This window comes from Aythya ferina (assembly GCF_964211825.1).
Source record: "Aythya ferina genome assembly, chromosome: 16".
NCBI lineage: Eukaryota > Metazoa > Chordata > Aves > Anseriformes > Anatidae > Aythya > Aythya ferina.
Genome location: NC_140315.1, coordinates 1,823,763 through 1,842,574, shown reverse-complemented (window position 1 = coordinate 1,842,574; position 18,812 = coordinate 1,823,763). Strand labels below are relative to the sequence as shown.

The following is an 18,812-nucleotide window of genomic DNA, read 5'->3' as shown; positions in this document are numbered from 1 at the left end:
AGAAAAGAAAAAAAAAAAGCCCTGGTTCTTTTTATTGAAGGTATTTTTTAAGCAAACAAAAAAAATTCCCAGCTTTTTTTTTTTATTTTTTATTTTTTTTTTTTTTTTGGTTCTGTTTCCTTCCTTCCTAGTGGTGTGACTGGGTGGAAATTCAGCTCGGTGAACGCGGTGCTGTTTGCCAAGCTGGAAACGCAGCTGAAGCAAAAGGGAGTTTTTTTGAGAGAGCCCAGAGGCGGGCGGTTGGCTCAGGAATGTCGGGGGTTTTGGTGCTTGTTTCTTACCGACGTGCGAGCCCCAGCGGGGTGGCAGCTCCCCTCCTGCTCCCAGCAGCCATATAAAACCCAAGGTAAGGTTTGTGGTGGGTAGGAGAGCAGCAAAGCAGCAGCCTCGCTGCCCGGGGCTTTCCCTGCTCGTGCTCGGGAGCGATGAGGGGCTCAGCCAAGGGAGCACAGCAGGGCAGAGCTCGGACCCCAAACCGGAGAGATTTTACCTCTGAGTCTGGGTTTGCCTCGTTGCCTTGCTTGCAGAACATCCCCAAAATCAGTTTGGTGCAAGGTTTGGATGCTGAGCAGCCCTGAAGCTGTTTTAAAGGCATGGCAGCGGGGCGGACCCTCTCCGCTCACCCCAACAGACCCCAATTCCTCCCCAGCTCCTACTCCTGCTTCTTTTAGGGGACCCTCTCCCGCTGAGACACCTCCCTACCCAACAGCTTCCCCCTCTCGGACCGCCATGGGGGAACAGCCCCCAGCTTTTGAGGATCCCCTCCTGTTTTTGCAGCTCCTTTTGCAACTGGGGGCTGTCAGCAAACTGCACCCGAGCTCAACATCCCCCGTACAGTGAGACGAGAAGAAAAGCAACAGCAACTGGTAACGAGCTGGCTCCCGTTCACAGCGCACGAGCCAGAGCGCCTTGGCCAGCTTTGGGTTTAGATCCTGAAGGTTTTTTTTTTAAAAAAAAAAGAATTACTGTGAGGACACTGTTCCCTCACAAGCCTGGCTCGAATAATCCCATCCGCCGCAAGACTCGTGAGGCTTAACAAGTTGTCAGCATCTTTGAATCTTTTTCCTTCTTGGGAGACTTGGCTGCACCCCGCGAAGTGAAAGCCCTGAGCGAAGGATCCTGTCGGGATCGCTGCCTCCAGAGGAACACAGCCCTCAAAGGGCCTGCGAGCACGTTTTCCGTGGCTTTCATGTGGCTGCTTACTCCCCTCGAAGCATCTCCAAGGTCTCTGGTGAATGTCTGCTGTCTGGCATGCTGAAAAGCCCGTGGAAATTCTTGTTTTTCACTCCGGAACGGGGCAGCGAGGCTGTGAGATGTTGCTGCAAACGCTCCTGTGCTGCTGAAGTGCAGGGGAGAGCTGCGCAGCGCTCAGAGAGCTTCGTGGGGGTCCCCTTAGCGCCGCACCACCCCGGCCAAAAGCGAGGAAAGAAGAGAAGGGAAGAGGAATTAAGCCTCAGACCAAAAGCTATTGTGAGGGGAGAGTTTCCCCAGCAGGTTGTGGTTGCCCCCCACCAACAGCCCCATCCCGCAGGTCCCCGCAAGGTCACCACAGAGCTCTTGGCTACGAGATCTCCCTTCCACGGAGGGATGGAGCTCTAGGAAACGCAAACTTTTGGTGGGCTGAGCACACCTTCCTCCCTTCCCTGCTCCTCTAAACTTCCAACGTGGTTTTTTTTTGGCGGCTGCTGTCCGTGCTTTCAGGCTGCTGCGCTGTGGAGAGCGATGTTCCCGACCTCTGTGCAGCAATCCCATGGTGTGGGCGTCGAAAGGGGTGAGATCACAAGGTCTGCATCACCTGGATGCCACCGATACCCAGCAGAGCTCCTCGCTGCCCCAAAAGCTCTGTTCCATCACCTCAGCCGGGTGAGGAAGGCCAGCACTGCCCCCCAGTGCCCCAGGAGCTGGCCCGATGGTTTTATGGGCTGACTGGAAGCACCGAGGGCGCACCCAGGAGCAGCTTCTTGCTTTCTGGTGCTCCGAGCCACGAGCAGCTCCCGGCCCTCCGGCCACCGCCTCCCCGCCACGCTTCCAGGCGCGAAGGCAAAGCGCTGCACCCAGACGGTTGAAATAAAAAAAGTCAGAAACTGACAAACGTTTAATATTAGTTTTTGAAGAAAACGTGACCGGACTCGCTTAAAGATGAGAAAATAACAGCTAAGTGTGTTTAGTGAGCTGCTCCCGCCACGCCGTCAGCCCACAAGAGCGGCTTTTTTCCAGCACGGCCCGAGCAGAGAGGCGGGCAGGCCTCCCCGCGGCTGCTCGCAGCGCGTGACAATGCAAACTCACTCGGGACACAAAACACAATTGCCGTGGGAGCTGGCGGATGGAGGTTGCGCTCTCGTTTGGCTGCCGCTCGCGGGCCATGGCACATATCAGCAGAACTGCAAGAGAAGGGAGTTTAAACCCTGATTAGAAAGCCTTCACTACCAAGGGGAGGTGCAGGTCATGCTGCCTAGAAGATGGGGATCCGGATGATGGTTCTTGTTTCGGAAGCTGGCAAGGGCTCGGGGGCTGCGCGGAGGCGGCGCTCAGCCCCCTGCAGCAGGGGCTGAACAGAGCTCCCCTTGGAATCTCTCAGCTGCGGCTCTGGCACTTTGTAGCCGTGCCAATTCTGCTCACCGTCAACGGGGAGATTTCTGCTCACATCCAAGCTCTGCACACGGTATAAAAGAGCTTTTTTTTTTTTTTTAAAAAAAAAAATCCCACACGATGTCATCACCGCCATCTCTTGGGTGGCGGAGGGAGCGAGAAAAGCGCTGTGGAGTTGGTCGTGGCAGCAGCGGGGATGTGAGGAAGGAGATGGGGAAGGTGGACGTGAGACATGGCCCCAGCTGGTCGGCAGAGATGGGATGAACCCAGGAGTTCTTGCCTCTGTGCTGGGAGGAAAGATCGCTCGCTAGAGCCAGGCAGCGTTTGGCAAGCACCTCTGAGGACAGCAGCTAAGCATCTGCAGCATCGCGGGTACGGCTACCCTATCACACCCCTCAGTGCCAGTAATATCCTTGGTGTGCTACCTTCCAGCGATTCCCACACTCGTTGCACACGACGAAGGTGGTCATGGGCTCGTCGGAGCTGCGGGTCTGCACCTGGGGGAGGACACGAGGGAAAGGAGAGCTGAGCACCGCCGGCGGCCTCGGCGCGGGGCTCACAGAGCAGCTCCTCGACGGCCACCGAGGGTTTCTGCCGGCCATCTGGTCGCGCCGGCAGAAAGCATCGAGACTCCGAGGCCTGGGAGAGCACAGGGAGCCCCCCTGCGGAACGGATCTGGTTATTGTTTTACACACAAGTTTCCACATGCACACACACGCTCTCCGACCCCTCGGAGGATTCCCAATCCTGCAGCTAAGCCGAGCTCCCCGTTCCAGTGGAAACGCACGGATAAATCATGACCCATTAAGCCAGCGTCAGCCACAGCCGCCTGCCAGCGTGCCCAGGGAACAGCGGGCACAGAGCAGAGCAGTTTCAACGTCTGGTGCTGAAAGGCCACGGGTAGGAACCAGAGAGCTGCCCCACCAGGCACAAAACACACCCACAAAGGGCACCAGCACACACACCTACAGCACACAAACTGCTCCCCTGGCCTGGAGCATCCTCAAGGATTTGCACTGCTGCCGGAGCCCTGCATCTCCCCAAAGAATCACACAACGGAGCAGCTCAGGCTCTGATCTCCCCTCACAGCCACTTTTTCTTTGTGGTTTTGACCGAGGCAGCAGCAAAAAAAACGATCCCACCGGCGTTCAGCAGCAGCTGCTTGAGGAGATTCTTGCCTAAAGACCCCTCGCTGTCTGAGCGACTCGTTTGGGGCAGCAGCTTCCCTGCTCAGCCCTGTGCTGCCCATTTTTTCTGGGTGGCTCTGGCAGTACCCACAGCCCCACGCAGGGATGGATGCAGCTGGCTGGGAGGCCGCAAAGCCCTCGGCCCGTCAAGCACTCGCTCCACGGGAACACATAAAAAAGCACTCAAAGCCATTCCTCCCGTTTACAGACCCAGTCCCAGGTCCTGGCCTCCCAGAAACAGACTCCGGGTTACCAGGTTCTGCACATTTCTCGTCTGGTTTGTGTTTGAGCCATTAAGGAACTCTGATATTTAACCCAGATGTGGCGGCTGCCTCTGGCTGGCTCGCGCCAGAAACACATGGTTTGCTAAAAACCCGATTTTCATGGCATTTGAGTACCACAAGACACCAGGTCTGCGCTCAAAATCCTGGCACTCCCTGCGCGAATCAGACAGCAGAGCTATGCCGAGGGTAATTATGGTGATCTACATGTGTAATTACCCAGCGTGCAAGAGCCATAGCATTTGCATGATGCAAACTAAACATGTTTTGCAAGCACGCTGGATGCCTAAATTCTGTAATTCCCACCCGATGTTACTGCCGGGCTCTGGCTGCTTTCACAAATGCCAGTTCACCTACTTGAAATGTAGAACATGTCAGTACCAGCGATTGTTTCTTCTCTGGAAAAACTAATAATAAAAAAAAGGCTTTTTGTTTTCTTTTTTTTCTGATATTTCTGCTGAGAAGATGCTGCTGTGACCTGCCCCAGCTCCGAGCAGTCGGACTCCAGCCCACGACAAGCAGAGCTCAGGGCCCACGAGCTGCTGAGGGGAGCAGCAGAGCTCAGGCAGGGAATTCCTGGGGCAGGCTGCGGGCTGCAGGACTGCTGCCGAGCCCGGGGCGCACCCTGGCTCTCCTCTGTGTTTGCACATCGCATCCAAGCACGTCAAGGGGCTTGCACGCGCGTTTCGGGCGCGCCCACTCGGCAAAGGCAGTAGCAATTGCGTGGTCGCTGGCGCATTTTTGGGTATCTGCACATTCTGCAGCACTGACTCACAGCAGAGGCACATCTATCTCCAGATGCCTGGCACCAACACGGGAACTAAAACGCGCCGGCAACGCACGAGGCTTCCAGCAGCTGTCCATCGAGGGGAAGGAACTGCCGCTGCCTGCTCACACCACTGCATTTATTCCTTATTGATATTTCACCTGCTTCGTGTTTTAGTTTAAAGGAGTTGGGATCTGTCCAGCTGCAGCTTAGCTACGTTCCTGATTTGCGCTTTTAATACCGTCGCCGTGCCTGCCTCGGTTTCTGCAGCCTCTCTCCTCTGCGCTACCCACTCCTTCCTCCTCTGAACCGTCACACCCCCAGCACCTGCTTTCAGCTCTCCCAGGCTGCTCAGCAAGCAGCACATGCTCTTGAAATCTTCTGCACAAATCCCTGCTCTTCCAGATGCAAAACAGCTTTTGTACAAACGAACCAAGAAACTCACACAAGCTCCAACGAAAGGTGTATGCAGAAGCATCAGCGCTGTGTTTTAGAGGGCCCCAAGCATGCAAAAAGCTTCTCTCCACCAACAGCAAAATTTCTGCCACGCTGCGGGGCCTGTCCAGGAGCTGTACGAGCTCAGGACCGTGACAGATCGTGTGCTGGGGAGGCTGGAGGAGCAGGAGGACTCACCTGGGTGTAGGTGCAGTTCTTCTTCTTGCACTTCCCACAGGTGAAGAGGTCGGTCTGCGTCCCTCCTGTCTTGGCCATCTGATGCTCCCGGATCGCTTCTTTCGTCATGGCTTTCCTGATCTCTTTCAGCTCGTTACTGGCCATTTCCTTTCCAAAAAAAAAAAGCAATAAAATCACATCTGCCCAGTTTTACCGCCACACCCGCCGCAGGGGAAGGAACCAAGGGGACAGAAGGGCCCAACAGATGGCTGTTAAGCCAGAAAGCCTTTCTGTTTTGGTTACTGGCCCGTGTGTAGACCCCTGTGATGAGCTGACATCCCAACAGACTCTCCACACTGCAATCCCCACGGCTAGCTTCCTCCCCATGCACTGGGGCAACCCCGAAACCAACCCCGCTCGGGTTTCCTCACCTCCGAGGTCATCACCGCAATCTGCTCGGGGGTAATGGCCCCGCACAGCACGTTCTTTTTCAGCTCGGGATTTTTGGAGTCCTTCAGATTGGAGATGCGGCTCCTCACGCGGTTTTTGTACTTCATGTCAGTGTTCTTGATGTCCTGGTATATGCGTACGCGGCAGTCAAGGAAATTCCAGCCAACCCCGAAGCCTCCAAGCACATCCTACACCTACAGGGAGCGTTACTGCTGCCAGGACACAGACCACGGTGCTGGAAGCAAAAGGCAGGCTCCGCTCTGGGAAATTCACACTGTGTTTGAGAACAGCCTTAGGTGATCCCGGAGACCAGGGGCTTTGGCACTGTGCTAGAAACAATCTGTATTTTTAGTCACGCTCTGGTTCTTCAACCTGCTCTCCCCCGCAGCGAGGCAGGCACAAAATGCTCCAGAGAGAGCCCAGCTGCACCCCACAGCCACCACGCCAAGGCAAGCTCCACAATTATCCCCATCAACACCCAACTCTACACTTGCTGCTCCGTCTTCCCTGCTTATTTTACCCCCTGTGAGCACACTGCTCTCAAGAGCGAGGCGCAGGACAGATGCTAAGCCTTTGGAAGCAGAGCTGGGAGCAGGAAATTGCGTTTTGACAGGAAGGAGAACTTGGGCCATGCAAGCCCACGATGGTGTGAACAGGAAGGAAATCTCTGTGCCAATCACACCAGCAAGGGCTCTGCCCTGAGCTCCCAGCACTGCTGCTGGCTCCTGAGTGCCCCAGGACACAGCCGAGCTGGAAGCTGACAGCCCCGACAAGCAGAGCTGTGTCAGAACCTTTCCACAAAGCCAGAGCGCCCCGATTCTCCTCTCAGCTCCTTAAATTCACGGCCTGGAGACACGCAGGCCCTCGAGGAAGCCCAGCACAGCAAGGATATATTCTTCAATCTGGGCTGCTATGTGCTCGCAGTCAGCGCCGATGGCAACGTAGTCGTCTGGAAGGCAAGAAAACAGAAGCTCAGCGCTTTCCAACCAGGCACGGGGTCCCTGGGCTCAGTGTTTGGGAGATACAAAGCCAGATAGCTTGCTGTTCTGATTTACGTGCTCTTTCCATCAAAAGGCACCGCGGCCTTGGCTCTAGGCACCCTCTGACCCTTTTGAAAAGAGCAGGGATGAGAACAAGCAAATCCAGCCAGTTTGTGCCCTCCGCCTCTCCACCAGGACTCCGCAAAGCTAACGAGAACCTGCCCCGCAGAAGTTTTCCCATATCCCATGTGTTTTTTTCCCATATCCAATGTGTTTTTTTCCCATATCCCACGTGTTTTTTCCCCATATCCAATGTGTTTTTGCCACAGTTGCAATCAACCAGGAAGGAATTGATTCTCACCAGATATTGGTGTCAACCAGAAGTGGCTCCGCTCAGACCAGATCTGACAGAGCCTGAGGACAGGCAGCATCGAAACCAAGCCTTGGTTTTTGCTCTCAGCTCAGGGTTCCACCTGCCTTTTTCTTTCCCGTGCTGCTTCTTGCCAATTAAACAGCAGCAGAGTGCAAAAACCTGTTCTGAGCTGGGACACTGGGTATGGCAACCACCACCACAAAGCAGAGGAAAGCGGCGCAGAACCGGGCTGAGCTCAGCAGCTGATTTGAGGGGACTAATTCCCAGGCTTCCTACGGAAAGGGTTTTTCTAGGAGTTGCACAGAGCACTTAATGCAGCACACACACACACACAGACAGAGCAAGGCTAGAAAGAACGACTCTGTGACCTTCTCCATCTGCTGCCTCCGTTCCTTGGCTTCAAATTAAACTCTGCAGTGCTTGGGCAGATCCCCCTTTTCCAAGAGGACCTGCAACTTGGACTCAAGCACGCGTTCGGCTCAAGGCGCTCAAAATCAGCCTGCCGGAGACGCTGAGCACCTGCAGCTGCCTCTGTTTTAGGTGGCACAGCACGAGTGCAAGCAGAACCCAGATCCGCAGAGGACCCCGGTGTTTAAGCAGCTCCAGCCTGCGTGGGCAGGGGGGATCTGAGTGCAGGAGGGGGCTGGCACGAGCACCGTTACCGACAAATCCCACACAGCGAGTTACGGCTTCGCTCTGTGCCCCTGGGGTGAGCAGAGATGCCAGCTTCGCTCTACAGCAACCAGGCAAGACTGAGACCTGGAAAGGGAAGCAAATACCTGCACACCTGGAGACCAAACTGCCGGCCAGACCCGCCCAGGCTGCGGAACAGAAGACCAAACGTGACCCCGTGTTCTTAATTACCGTGCTAATTAATTACCAGGTCCATATCCAGGTATCTAGAGGTGCCAGCCAGCCTGACAAAAGGGTGATGAGGGGGGCTAAACCGAGCTGATAGCAATAATCCTTCCACAAGGCAGCTCCAGAAGAGCCTAGCTAAGAGGTGCCGAACTTGGCACTGACCCTAAGTGCAGAGGATTCTGGCAGAACGCACCAGGAGCTGTGAAACATTTTAAATATTTTAAATATTTTGAATATTTCGAATATTTGAGGCAACGTGGGGTTTCCCCCAGCACTCACCGTCAGCCTGTAGAGCCGTTGTCAGCATCTCCCTGCATTTGTTGCGGACAGCATCGCAGGTGACGGGCGCCGGAGGGAAGGTGGTGATTTTGGGAGTGGTCGGGGTCTTCGGAGGCTCCTGCCTTTTGTTGGAGCTAAAAGAGAAACTTCAGCGGTCAGAACGCCTCAGCTCGGGTCGCCGAGGGCAGAGGAGGGATCAGCAGGCACGTGGCCAAGCATCCTGTTAATTACAACCCAAAACCAGAGGAAAACAGTGCAGGTGCGTGCCCCAAACCAGCAAGGCGGTGCCATCGAAGCAGATTCCAGCTCTCCTGTGGGATCTGCTGGCTGCAACTGGAGCTTTAATCCACGAAGCAGGCCTGCGAACCAATTCCTGTTACTGAACAGCGAGCACATCTGCCAGAGCACTGGGCATCAAGGGAAAACGTTAAGAAGCCATCGAACGCCATCAGGAAATCAATCAAACGTGCTCAGGACTCCTGAGAGCATTGCACACTGTCGGACTGCAGCACCCAGCTCACGGTGCTGGATTCCTCTCTTACTTTGCAGGACCCCATCCTTAAATGCTTCCAGCAGAAAGCAAGCAGAAGCCACCCTAAGGTTTGTCTCAGCAGGTGCCAGAATTGGTTCCTCGTCTCACACCCTTCACTGTTGATGTCAGCAGCAGGAAGAGGAGAACAAACCCCCCTTGGTGCTCTCTAACCACCGAGAAGGGCAGCGTGCAGAAATCAGAGAAGCCTCCCCAGCACAAGGGGCTTCTGTGCAAAGGGAAACGAAGCCAATGGCTTTTTTCCTTGCAAAAAAAGAACTTCATTTTCTGCCTGCAAGCACTCGTAGGCACAGGCAGGGGAACGCAAACATCGCCTGCTGTGACCACATCGCTCGGGTCACCTGCCAGGAGAGACAGAGGGCACAGAGCCACCGCCTGATGCAGCAGGTTGATGAGGCACGGGCCCAGCTCGGGATGCCAGAGGGGTAATTTCACCCCGCAGCTCAGCCTGGTGAATACCCACGGTGCTGAAACATCCTGCCCGTAAAAGCCTAACATCTGCACGTCGGGTTAGTCAGCCCTGCAACTGCTGCAGATAAAAAAAAAAAAAAAATCTGGGCTGTTATGATTCCCAGATGATTTTATAGAGCTTTCCTCCCCCCCCAGCCCTAAATCAAGGCAGTCGAACAGCCAATTTTTCAGCTGAGATTGCTCTGACTTTGGTGTTTGGGCCATAAAATGCAGGTTATTTATTGCCAACGTCTGGGTAACATCAGCGCAGCAAGAGACAAACAGGGGGAAGAAGAAAGAAGCCCTGATATTTCTCTCACCCATGCCACAGGGGCAACATCTCCTTAGGACACAAGTGGCTGTAGAGCTGCTGTGAAGCTGGGGCACTGCCTCCAGCTCTTTGCCATCAAAAATAAATCTCTCGTGAGCAGAGACTTCCAGTGGGGAAGTCCCAGAAGGGATCAGCTAGCCCGCAGCACAGCAGTGCTAAGCTGGAAGCCTTCTGAATGTGCAGGTGGACAAAGTGAGCCAGACAAGCTCAGGGACAGCCCCGGAGCTCCTGCTGCTGCCAAGCTCAAATCCAGGCTGGCTCGGGGTGCCTCAAAGCCCTCAGATCATCGTTAGCACTGCTGGATTTTCACAGCTCCAAACCTCGTCGGGCTCTTTGCAGAAGCGTTCAGCAGAGCACCTTCAGCAAATTGCTCGGGTCAGACCACAGCTAGAGGATTAATTTCTTGCTCAGATGAAATAGAAAGGCTCCAAGGGAGGGTAACCCAGCACCTGAAGACTTGTTGCCATCCAGTTTTACTGGCCAGCCCTGCGTGAGGCTGTTACACAGATTTACTCAGGTGTCCAAACAGCTAAAAACATTCAGTAGGATTTACATCACGCGCATTACAAGAAAGTAAACTTAGCCTGCAAGTAATCAATTAGATGCTGATCTCGTCTGGATCAGACAAATTGCTGCCAGGGATGTTTGTGCCTAGGGAATTATGCACAGCTCAGGGCTGGTGGTGGTGCACATGGGGTGAACGCAGCAAATCCCACCCAAATCAGGAAGAGTCATCCGAAAACGCTGGCTGATCTCCTACAAAAGAGTTGGGAAAAATGAAACTTCCCGAGGGCAAAGGCAAAAAGCCTAGAAAACACCTACAACAAAAGGAGGCGCTGAAAGGATTGGAGTGGTTTACAGCAGGGAAGACTCGGAGGAGACAAGTGCTGAAATAGTTGAAGGCTTGTTACAAAGGAGGAGTGCAGGGAAAACCCTCTGCATCCGTAAAAAGTTAACAAGCAGCAAAGGTCTTCAGCAAGACAGGTTTTGATCAAGAGGAAGTTTCAAACTGTAAAGGTGAGTTATGAATTAGAAGAGACTGCCAAAGGCAACTCTGGAAACACCTTACCCTGATGGTTTTTTGGGACTGGCAATAAAACAGCTTAGAAAAAGACCATTTGGGAGCAGCTTGGGCAGAGAGCGTGTTGTCCTAGGAAGGGGTGAAGAAACTTCCCTGAGAGCTCTTCCAGCTTTACGTTTGTCCCATTCTCCAGGCAGAGCCACGAAGGTTTCCCGGAGTAAAATACCGGTGTCAACTCTTGGAAGTGTCAGAAGTAATATGGGGTGAAGGTCAATGAATGTTTAAAAAAAGCAGCACTACCCAGCCAGCACTCTGACATGCAGGAAAATAAAGCCAGGACACTAACTTTCAACGCTTAAAGTCAGGTTTTTAAACCACTATTTCCACACCTGACTTTCAGGAACGTTCCATCTGCAACTGCTGTTGACTTAAATATCCCTAAAATTGATCTCTCTTAAAATTGACATCTCTTAAAATTGACTTAAATCGATTCCATGTTGATTTAAATATTAAGTGGTTATTCCCTGGAGGAGGAAAAAGAAAAAAAGCTAAAGCAGTTGTGTGGTTATTCCACTTCTGTTAGCTGATGAGTAAAGGAATTTGCCTCCGTGCCCCTACGTGCCCCGAGATGACAACTGATCACTCATGAATTAGATGAAAGACTCCTGAGACATTCCAACAGCTGTACTGAAAGTTATTTATTAAGTTTCAGAAGTTGGTTTATTATTAGCATCGTTGGGAAATAGACCTCAAACGCACCTAAGAAGACTTATTTCAGGAAATCCTTGTGGTTCACACTGTTCCTGTTCGACAAGAGAAGGAGCTTGTAAATCTATCCAGATAACAAAAGATCACACACACACACACAAAAAAAAATAATAAAATAAAAATAAAAATGCTGGAACAAAATGGTGGCAGAGCGAGAGCCACGGGCTACAAACAGAACTCAGGGCTGCGCTGGAAGAAAATCTCACCGAAGAGCCGAATTCAGGCCACAGATCCAAAACTGCCTAATAAAATCTTCAGAGAACATTGGAAAAGGGAAATTTCCTGCTGTCAGGCACGGAGACATCAGACACGGCCCATTAAAACGGGCTGCGCTAATGGTCTAACTACTGGAGCCCCACGGGGCACGCTTTGGATTGCACTGATGCAGCAGATAACCTCACAGGTGCCAGTTCGGAGCCTTCAGGTCTGGCTCTAGAGGGATTCCTGCATCTGTGCTCCAGAAAGCAAAGAGAAATTTCAGGCCACGAGCTAGCCGAGTTTTAACTCCCTGACAGATTGGGAAGGCTCAGCCAAAATCTCTCAGACTCAGTGGCTGTAGGATCTGGATGCCAACTGATTTCGCTGGTGGCTCGATGGCAGCCTCAGCTGAAGCAGCGAGCATCCCCCGAGCAGCTGCTCAGAGCCTCCCCTTCACAACCCAAAGCCAAAAAGCTTTGCTGCTAATGTATTTTTTTTTTCAAGGCAGATTAGCAGCTCGTTCTGCAGCGCTGGAGGATAACCGCTTCGGGCTGCGAGGAGAGCCTGGCTCAGCCTAGCAGCAGAACGAGCCCCTTCTGCTGGATCCGTCCTAAAGTCACCCCCTTGGCTGCTGTTTATCCTTCACGACCAGGGGGATGCTCTCAAACTCAGAAGATGCTGGAGGGATGAATACCATGGAAAGCATCAAGGGAAAAACTGCAGCACGCCCTCGAGGCACAGCAGAAGGGTAGAAGCAGAAGCCAGGAAGCTCATTGCTTCCACCCCACAGCCCCCATGCTGCCTGCCTAAGAAAAGAGTGGGGTTTTTTGCCTCTCTGCCTACAGCCACGACCCCGTTGAGGAAAATTACTTCAGGCCTCCTCGCAGACCCCCCTCGTTTTGCTCGTGATGTGGCTGCTGCCACTGCACCCAGGGGATGCACCACGCTTCCTTCCCTCCCGGCTCCGCGCTCCCCAGGGTCAGTCCTGCAGAGGTTCAATCAGGAGCTTCCCTTTCCCTTTGAAGTGCAGGGCAGCTTCCTGGCTCCAGCACTATCAGCCAGATTTGTAATGCTTGCCCTTTCCTTTCCCCCTCACGAGTGCTTCCACGCCAGCTTCTGGCCTCAGGCTGGAGGGAAAGCTGCTCCTCTTACCAGTAAGGACAGCTCGGAGGCTCTCACCCCAGCATCTGACTCGGTTTTCACTCTCCTTAGTCACACAACGAATCTTTCCTGCCTGCAGCCTGGGGAAGGGAGCACTAGGCTGCAATTTCATGGGATATAAGGATCATAAAGAGAAGGTATTTGCATCACAAAGCTCAGACTAATTAGCTTACAGAGCATCCCCTTCTCAGCTACCACCGGCTGCTTTGTGGCCTCCAAGCTTTGAGTCCTGGATGAGAGGAAACAACAGGATGAGAGGAAACAGCACCTCAGAAATCCCATCCCACTGCTCTTACATCAGTCCTGCCACTGGATGTGTTATCCCACAGATCTATCCTGCTCCCATGCTGCACCACATCATTACAAGGCTCAGCTCTTCCAGCTGTGAAGTCTCCTTCATTAAATCTCTCGTGGCAACACCTCACGATTCCCTTTTTGCATTTTACAGAGGTGAAATAGCTAAAGATGCACCTAAATTTAAATAAAAAGTTGCATAGCTCAGCAGCAGTAGTTTTCTCCGTCACCTGCCCCGTGCAGAGCTGTGAAGGGCGAGAAGGCTCACACCAAAACAAGCCTTGGGAGATGTGAGCGAAAAAGCAAAGGAGAATCGAAGCACAGAGTGGCAAGAAAGCGACCAGCAGGGGACAGGCTGCGGACATAGAAGTCTGCAAACCAGAAAGGAAATCCTTAATACCCGAAATCTTCTGACAAACTCATAAAGCTAGCTAAATATTCAAGTGCCAAACCTCCTAAGGACCCACCCTCCTGGGATCTGAGGCTGAGGGAAGCCTCTTGCCTCTGGAAGAGGTGCAGAGGAAAGGTTTAAATCGCGTTTTGCCCTCTCCCCTTTGATCCCACTGCCTCCACTCAAGAGCTTAGCACGTACAGGACGGTGGAAAGAGGATGCAACACTCAAGGCATGGCAAGGAACAAGCATGCAGCAGACCTGCTAGAGGGGTGGACACCAGTCCAGAGTGAAAAGAGGACTTCTGCTGGGACTCGCTGAGGAGAGGACAGAGAAATGGAAGTTTGACACTAGCGATGCATGAGTCAATGCCATCCATCACGCGACATTGCAAAGGCCAAAAATAATCTTCATTCTGAAGGGCTCAAAGTCAGAAACAGGCAAAAAAAATATAAACATGCAACAAAAAAAATGTTTTATTAATTAAAAAGATTAACACAAAACAATAGAAAAAATAAAACAAAACAAAAAGTCATGAATAAAAGCAAAAAAATCACCAAAGCCACCATCTTTTCTGATGTTTATTTCTGCATTACAGCTCAGTTTATTACGAACACCATGCAGCTCACCCCTGAAGCAGCCTAGACTCCTGGTGCTTCTGACCAGGAATTTGAGTACACAACCCCCCCAGCTCAGACACTTAAAAGTTTTTAAAAATTAACGTAAGATGGCAGCAGAAAATTCAGGTTAGGTAACAGTATCATCTTTGGCTAAAAGGAAGCTTTACCTTTGGTCTTTTGAATTACCAGTGTCCTTTGAGGAAGAAGTTGGCAAGGACAGGTTTTTCTTTTTCTCCTCACTTTTCTCCTCAGAAGCATCTACGTTCAAAAGAAAGAGAAAGCAAGCTCAGATCCTGAAGAGTTCAGAACTGTTTTTTTTTTATCCCACAACCCTGCATGCACTAAACAGTGTCTTAAAACCACAGATTTGGCCTAAGGTAAATTATTAATCTACAAAAAGAATCAGGAGAAGGCCTTCAGGGCCTCCCATGCTTTCCGACAGACCTTTTACTTGCCCCTAAGTAGAAACTAAATCAAATAAAAGCTTTCCCCATCAAACCAGAGAGCAGTCAGCAATCACCTTCCCTCCTTAGGAGATAAGCTTCCTCACAAGACAGGCCTCATCACAAAAGTTCCTTTCAGAGCCCCTGGCTGCCGAGCACAAATTGGATCAAGTTCTGTAAAGCGTCACTAAACGCAGTGCTTCAAGCCAGCACCATCTGAAGGGCCAGTAAGGGCTGCTCCTTCTGGGAATACAATTTCTTGCGTGTCTCAAGCTGCTAATAGAAATGGGGAGCCCTGGGTGCAGAAAGATTGCACTTAGCCCCAAACACTCCATCCTGTGTCTTTGTTACACGCAGCTGCCCAAGCAGTCAGCGTGAAGAGCAGCTGAATTTCACGTGGGGGCACTTGCCACTGGCACAGACTGGAAGATACGTGTGCAGGACACACGTATGGCTGTGCTTCCAGACTGCCAATGCCTCACTCTTTTATCACAAATGTAACCACGAAGACAAGAATTGTAAGCCCGCTATCGCTAATTTTGACATTTGGTGCTGTATCAGCACAAGATTACTCAGAGAGTTACAAGCTTCTGTTTACTGGTGTCAATCACCACAAAAGCCTCCTCAGCAGAGCGCAGGCAACGTGAATGTGTCTGCAAGTTGTAAAACTGAGGCCCTTCTCCAACTCATCACCCAAAACGCATTCCAGCTTCTCTCTTCCTAAGCTGATGCACACGGTGACAGTGCACGCTGTGTTAATACCACGTAGCACACAAGCAGGGGTGGAGGGTGCAGAGTACGGGTATTGTTTCTACAATTAATGCTGCTAATTATTCTATGATCAGGTACACATTAAGAGTAGCCCCAAGCTTTCAATGCTCTGTCCAGGAAAAGCTAGCCATTGGGTTGGCAACAGGAATTCAATCTCGAGGAATCCCTGGTTGTAGCTGAAACTCAAGAGACAGTGCAATTTCACAGGCTGATTTGCTAGAATGTTCTATGCAGATCAATCCCTAAGCTCTCCTGAGAAACCCAGCGCCTCTGCAAGTTGAGTGTGACAGGAACACGATGATTTCCTTACCTAGAAGTTTTTTCCAAGACTTGATGAGCGATTTGGCAAGCGCTATCACTTCTTCATCTGTGCTCTGCTTTCTCAGTGCGTTTACTGACATGCCGATGCGGGTGGACTGCAAGTGAACACTCACATGAATCATTCCAGAACAGATTCGTTACTTGTTACTAACTGGAATCAGAAATAACCACAACACAGGCAAAGCAACGACCGAGATATGCAGCATCTGAGCACTTCCAGAGTGATTAGATCCTTCCAGCTCTGGAAGAAGAAGATGACTGACTCTGCCTTGCTAAAACTGATCCCAAACGAGGCATGCCATCACCCACAGACACCTCCTCCACACACCTGGAAGTAACACTCTAGTTTAGACTGAAAAAATCCCAGATTCCTATCTTAATCTCTGAATTGTTATTCTCCTCATGCCTCCCCAGCGTCCTGGATATCACATCACCACCACAAAGACTTCAAGAACTTCCCCCGACTGCCCTTTGTGTTTGTTACTTTAATCTGGTCTTCCCTTTTGGAGATCCCTGGAAGGATTTGAGCAGATATCCACAAATCCGATCAACTGCACACAAATTTCAGGCAGCACGTTGTGGCCCAAAGCTATTTAACTGCCAGCCCAAAGCGCAGGTTCTGTACTATTTCTAGATTTAATGCTTATTTTGATGCTTTGAGAGAGGCAAAGAGCCAGGGGACATCTATTAAGCCCACATAAACAGCATGCTGTGCTCGTCCAGACTTCAGCTCTGTACCCTAACCATGCAACTCACCTGCAGCAAGTCCAAAGTCATGGGCATGCCTTTCAGCTCTTTCAGTAAATCCATTGCACCATCCTGGAGAGGAAAAGAGATACCGAGAGTGAGTGCCTCAGCCTTTCATTAAGAAATTTAACACGATGAGAATAATTTCAGGAAGGTGAAATCAAAGCAAAACCAGAAAAACCTTCCTTAAGATGTCTTCAAGACTACTGAGCATCAGGCCATTACCTCTATGTGACAAGTTTGTTTTCTTTAACACCTGAAAAATACACCCTGAATTGGAGCCTCACCACACGAGGAAGCCTCGCAGCAGCTCTGCCTCCAGGAACCCAGATGCAGAACGTATCCAACTGGGCAACCTGTGGGTCCCTAAAATCGGTACTCAGAGACCAACGGCAGCAAATGGGGGGTCCGCACAAAAACTAGAGCAACAAGCGGGTTCTCCAGGCAACCGTCCTTTCCTATTCCAGTGACAGCACCAAAAACCTGCCGTGGACGGGAGCAGACAGCACAGGCTGCTCCTGAGGGTGATGATCTGGGGGTGGCTGAGACCTGGGGGTGCAACGTGGGGCAGGGGGGATCCCACAGCCCCCTACGGGGGAGCCCAACCCCAGCAGGAGGCAGCAAACAGCACGGTGGCAGAGATGGGGGTGAGGGGGGCACCCCCTGCAGCCAGTTTGGGGAGGGGGAACCCAACGGTAATGGGGCAACGGGGGGGGGGGGTCTGTGCCCCTACCGTATTGGGGTAACGGGGGGGCTCCACCCCTATGGTAATGGGGTAACGGGGGTCTCCTGCACCCCCACGGTAATGGGGTAACAGGGGAGGGTCTGAGTCCCTATGGTAATAGGGTAGCAAGGGGGGGGGGGTCTGCATCCCTATGGTAATGGGTAATGGGGGGGGTCCTGCACCCCCAGGGTACTGGTGTGGGGTCTGTGTCCTACGGTAATGGGGTAATTGGGGGGGGATCTGCACCCCTGGGGTAATGGGGGGGGGTCTGTGCCCCCACAGTTATGGGGTAACAGGGGGGTCCTGTGCCCCCACAGTAATGGGGTAACAGGGTGGAGGGGGCTTTGTGTCCCCAGGGTAAAGGGGTAACGGGGGGGGTTCTGCACCCCAACGGTAATGGGGGGGGGGGTCTGCGTCCCCACAGTAATGGGATAAAATGGGGGAGGGGTGTCTGTGCCCCCACCACCACCACCCCAGCGAGGGCCCCCAAAACCCAGCGGGGGCGTGGCCGTTGGGGCCGGGGGGCTGCCCTGAGGCAGACAACGGGGACGGGGACGGCTGCCGGCCCCTCAGGACAGCCGCCCCCCGCCCCAAAACCCACCCAGGCCCCGGGCTGTGTGAGGGGGGGGAGGCTGAGGCGAGGCTCGGGGCCAGCCGCCGCCACTCACCGCGCTCTTCTTGGCCACCATCTTGTCCAGCCGCCGGGCGATCCTCACGATCTCCTCCTCCCCTCCCATCGCTCCACAGCGGCCGGGACCGGGAAGGGGGGGGGACAGGGACCGGGGATGAGGTGGGGGGGGGGGGGGGAGGCTGGAGGCGGCGGCGGAGCCCCTCTGCCCACCTCAGCCCCGGTACCGCAGTGTGGAGCGGGCGGGCGGCGCGCGGGGCACGCCGGGATTTGTAGTCCCGGAGGCTGCCGCCCCGCCTCTTCGCCCGCTTGCGGCTGTGTGCGTGAGGACTACAGCTCCCAGCATGCCCCTCTCAAAGCAGGGAGGTGGGCGCGGGGCGCGCTGGGAGTTGTAGTCCTCCCCGCTTCCGCGGGCTGAGGAAGGCCCCATGGGGGAGGGAGCCTCGCGGTGTCTCCCCCGCCGCCATTTCAGGGCTGAGCGGGCGAACGGGGACCCAGCGCGTTTGGCTCGGGGCTGTGGCGGCCGCTTGGCCTGGCTCGGGTGTGAACCCGGCCCTCAGGAGCCCCTTGTGGCTGTGGCAACAGTTCCACTACGTCCTACACCTCCTACACCCCCATCACCCCCATCACCTCCATCACCTCCATCACCCCCATCACCTCCATCACCCCCTCCACCACCACACCGACGCCCTCAGGGCCGTGTAACCCCCACCCCGTGGTTAAAAGCAGACATTTTGGGGGCTTCAGGGCACAACACGACCCCGGGGGGGGTCCGTGGATGGGCTCCGGAGCCCCCCTGTAGGTGGCACTCGCACGCTGCGCAGCGCCCGGGTGTGGAGCCGGCTCCTGGGGCTGGCAGAAAGTTGTCGCTGTCCCCAGGAGGCTCCCGGCAGGAGGAGAAGTTCCTTGGCCTCCTCCACAGCCGGGAAAAAGGGTTTGGAGAAGGGGCGAGGGGAAAGGAAAGAGCCCCAGGCAGCGCTGGGTGCTGCCCGCTGCTGGTCAATGGGTGCTGGGTG

General features: G+C 53.3%; 1 protein-coding gene and 1 long non-coding RNA gene across 4 annotated transcripts; one reads left to right on the top strand and one right to left on the bottom strand.

Annotated features, from left to right (window-relative positions):
• Positions 1–58: 58 nt before the first annotated feature.
• Positions 59–2,360, top strand: LOC311445780. Its single transcript, XR_014698618.1, has 2 exons — positions 59–346; positions 778–2,360. It is a non-coding gene; the product is annotated as an uncharacterized lncRNA (long non-coding RNA).
• TCEA2 (transcription elongation factor A2) lies at positions 2,081–17,989 on the bottom strand. 3 transcript variants are annotated; one of them, XM_084538228.1, is made up of 10 exons: positions 17,837–17,989; positions 16,454–16,516; positions 15,687–15,792; positions 14,330–14,420; positions 8,379–8,512; positions 6,767–6,834; positions 5,867–6,010; positions 5,457–5,603; positions 3,015–3,086; positions 2,081–2,381 (listed from the first exon to the last, which is right to left on the bottom strand). In XM_084538228.1, exons 1-10 carry the CDS (start codon positions 17,903–17,905, stop codon positions 2,373–2,375), a joined length of 903 nt encoding a protein of 300 aa, XP_084394354.1. In that variant the 5' UTR covers positions 17,906–17,989; the 3' UTR covers positions 2,081–2,372. The 3 variants fall into 3 exon arrangements, with proteins under 3 accessions (XP_084394354.1, XP_084394353.1, XP_084394352.1); XM_084538227.1 differs by having other exon boundaries at positions 5,867–6,021; positions 6,778–6,834; positions 17,837–17,988; XM_084538226.1 differs by lacking the exon at positions 2,081–2,381 and having other exon boundaries at positions 2,402–3,086.
• Between the last annotated feature and the right edge of the window lie 823 nt (positions 17,990–18,812).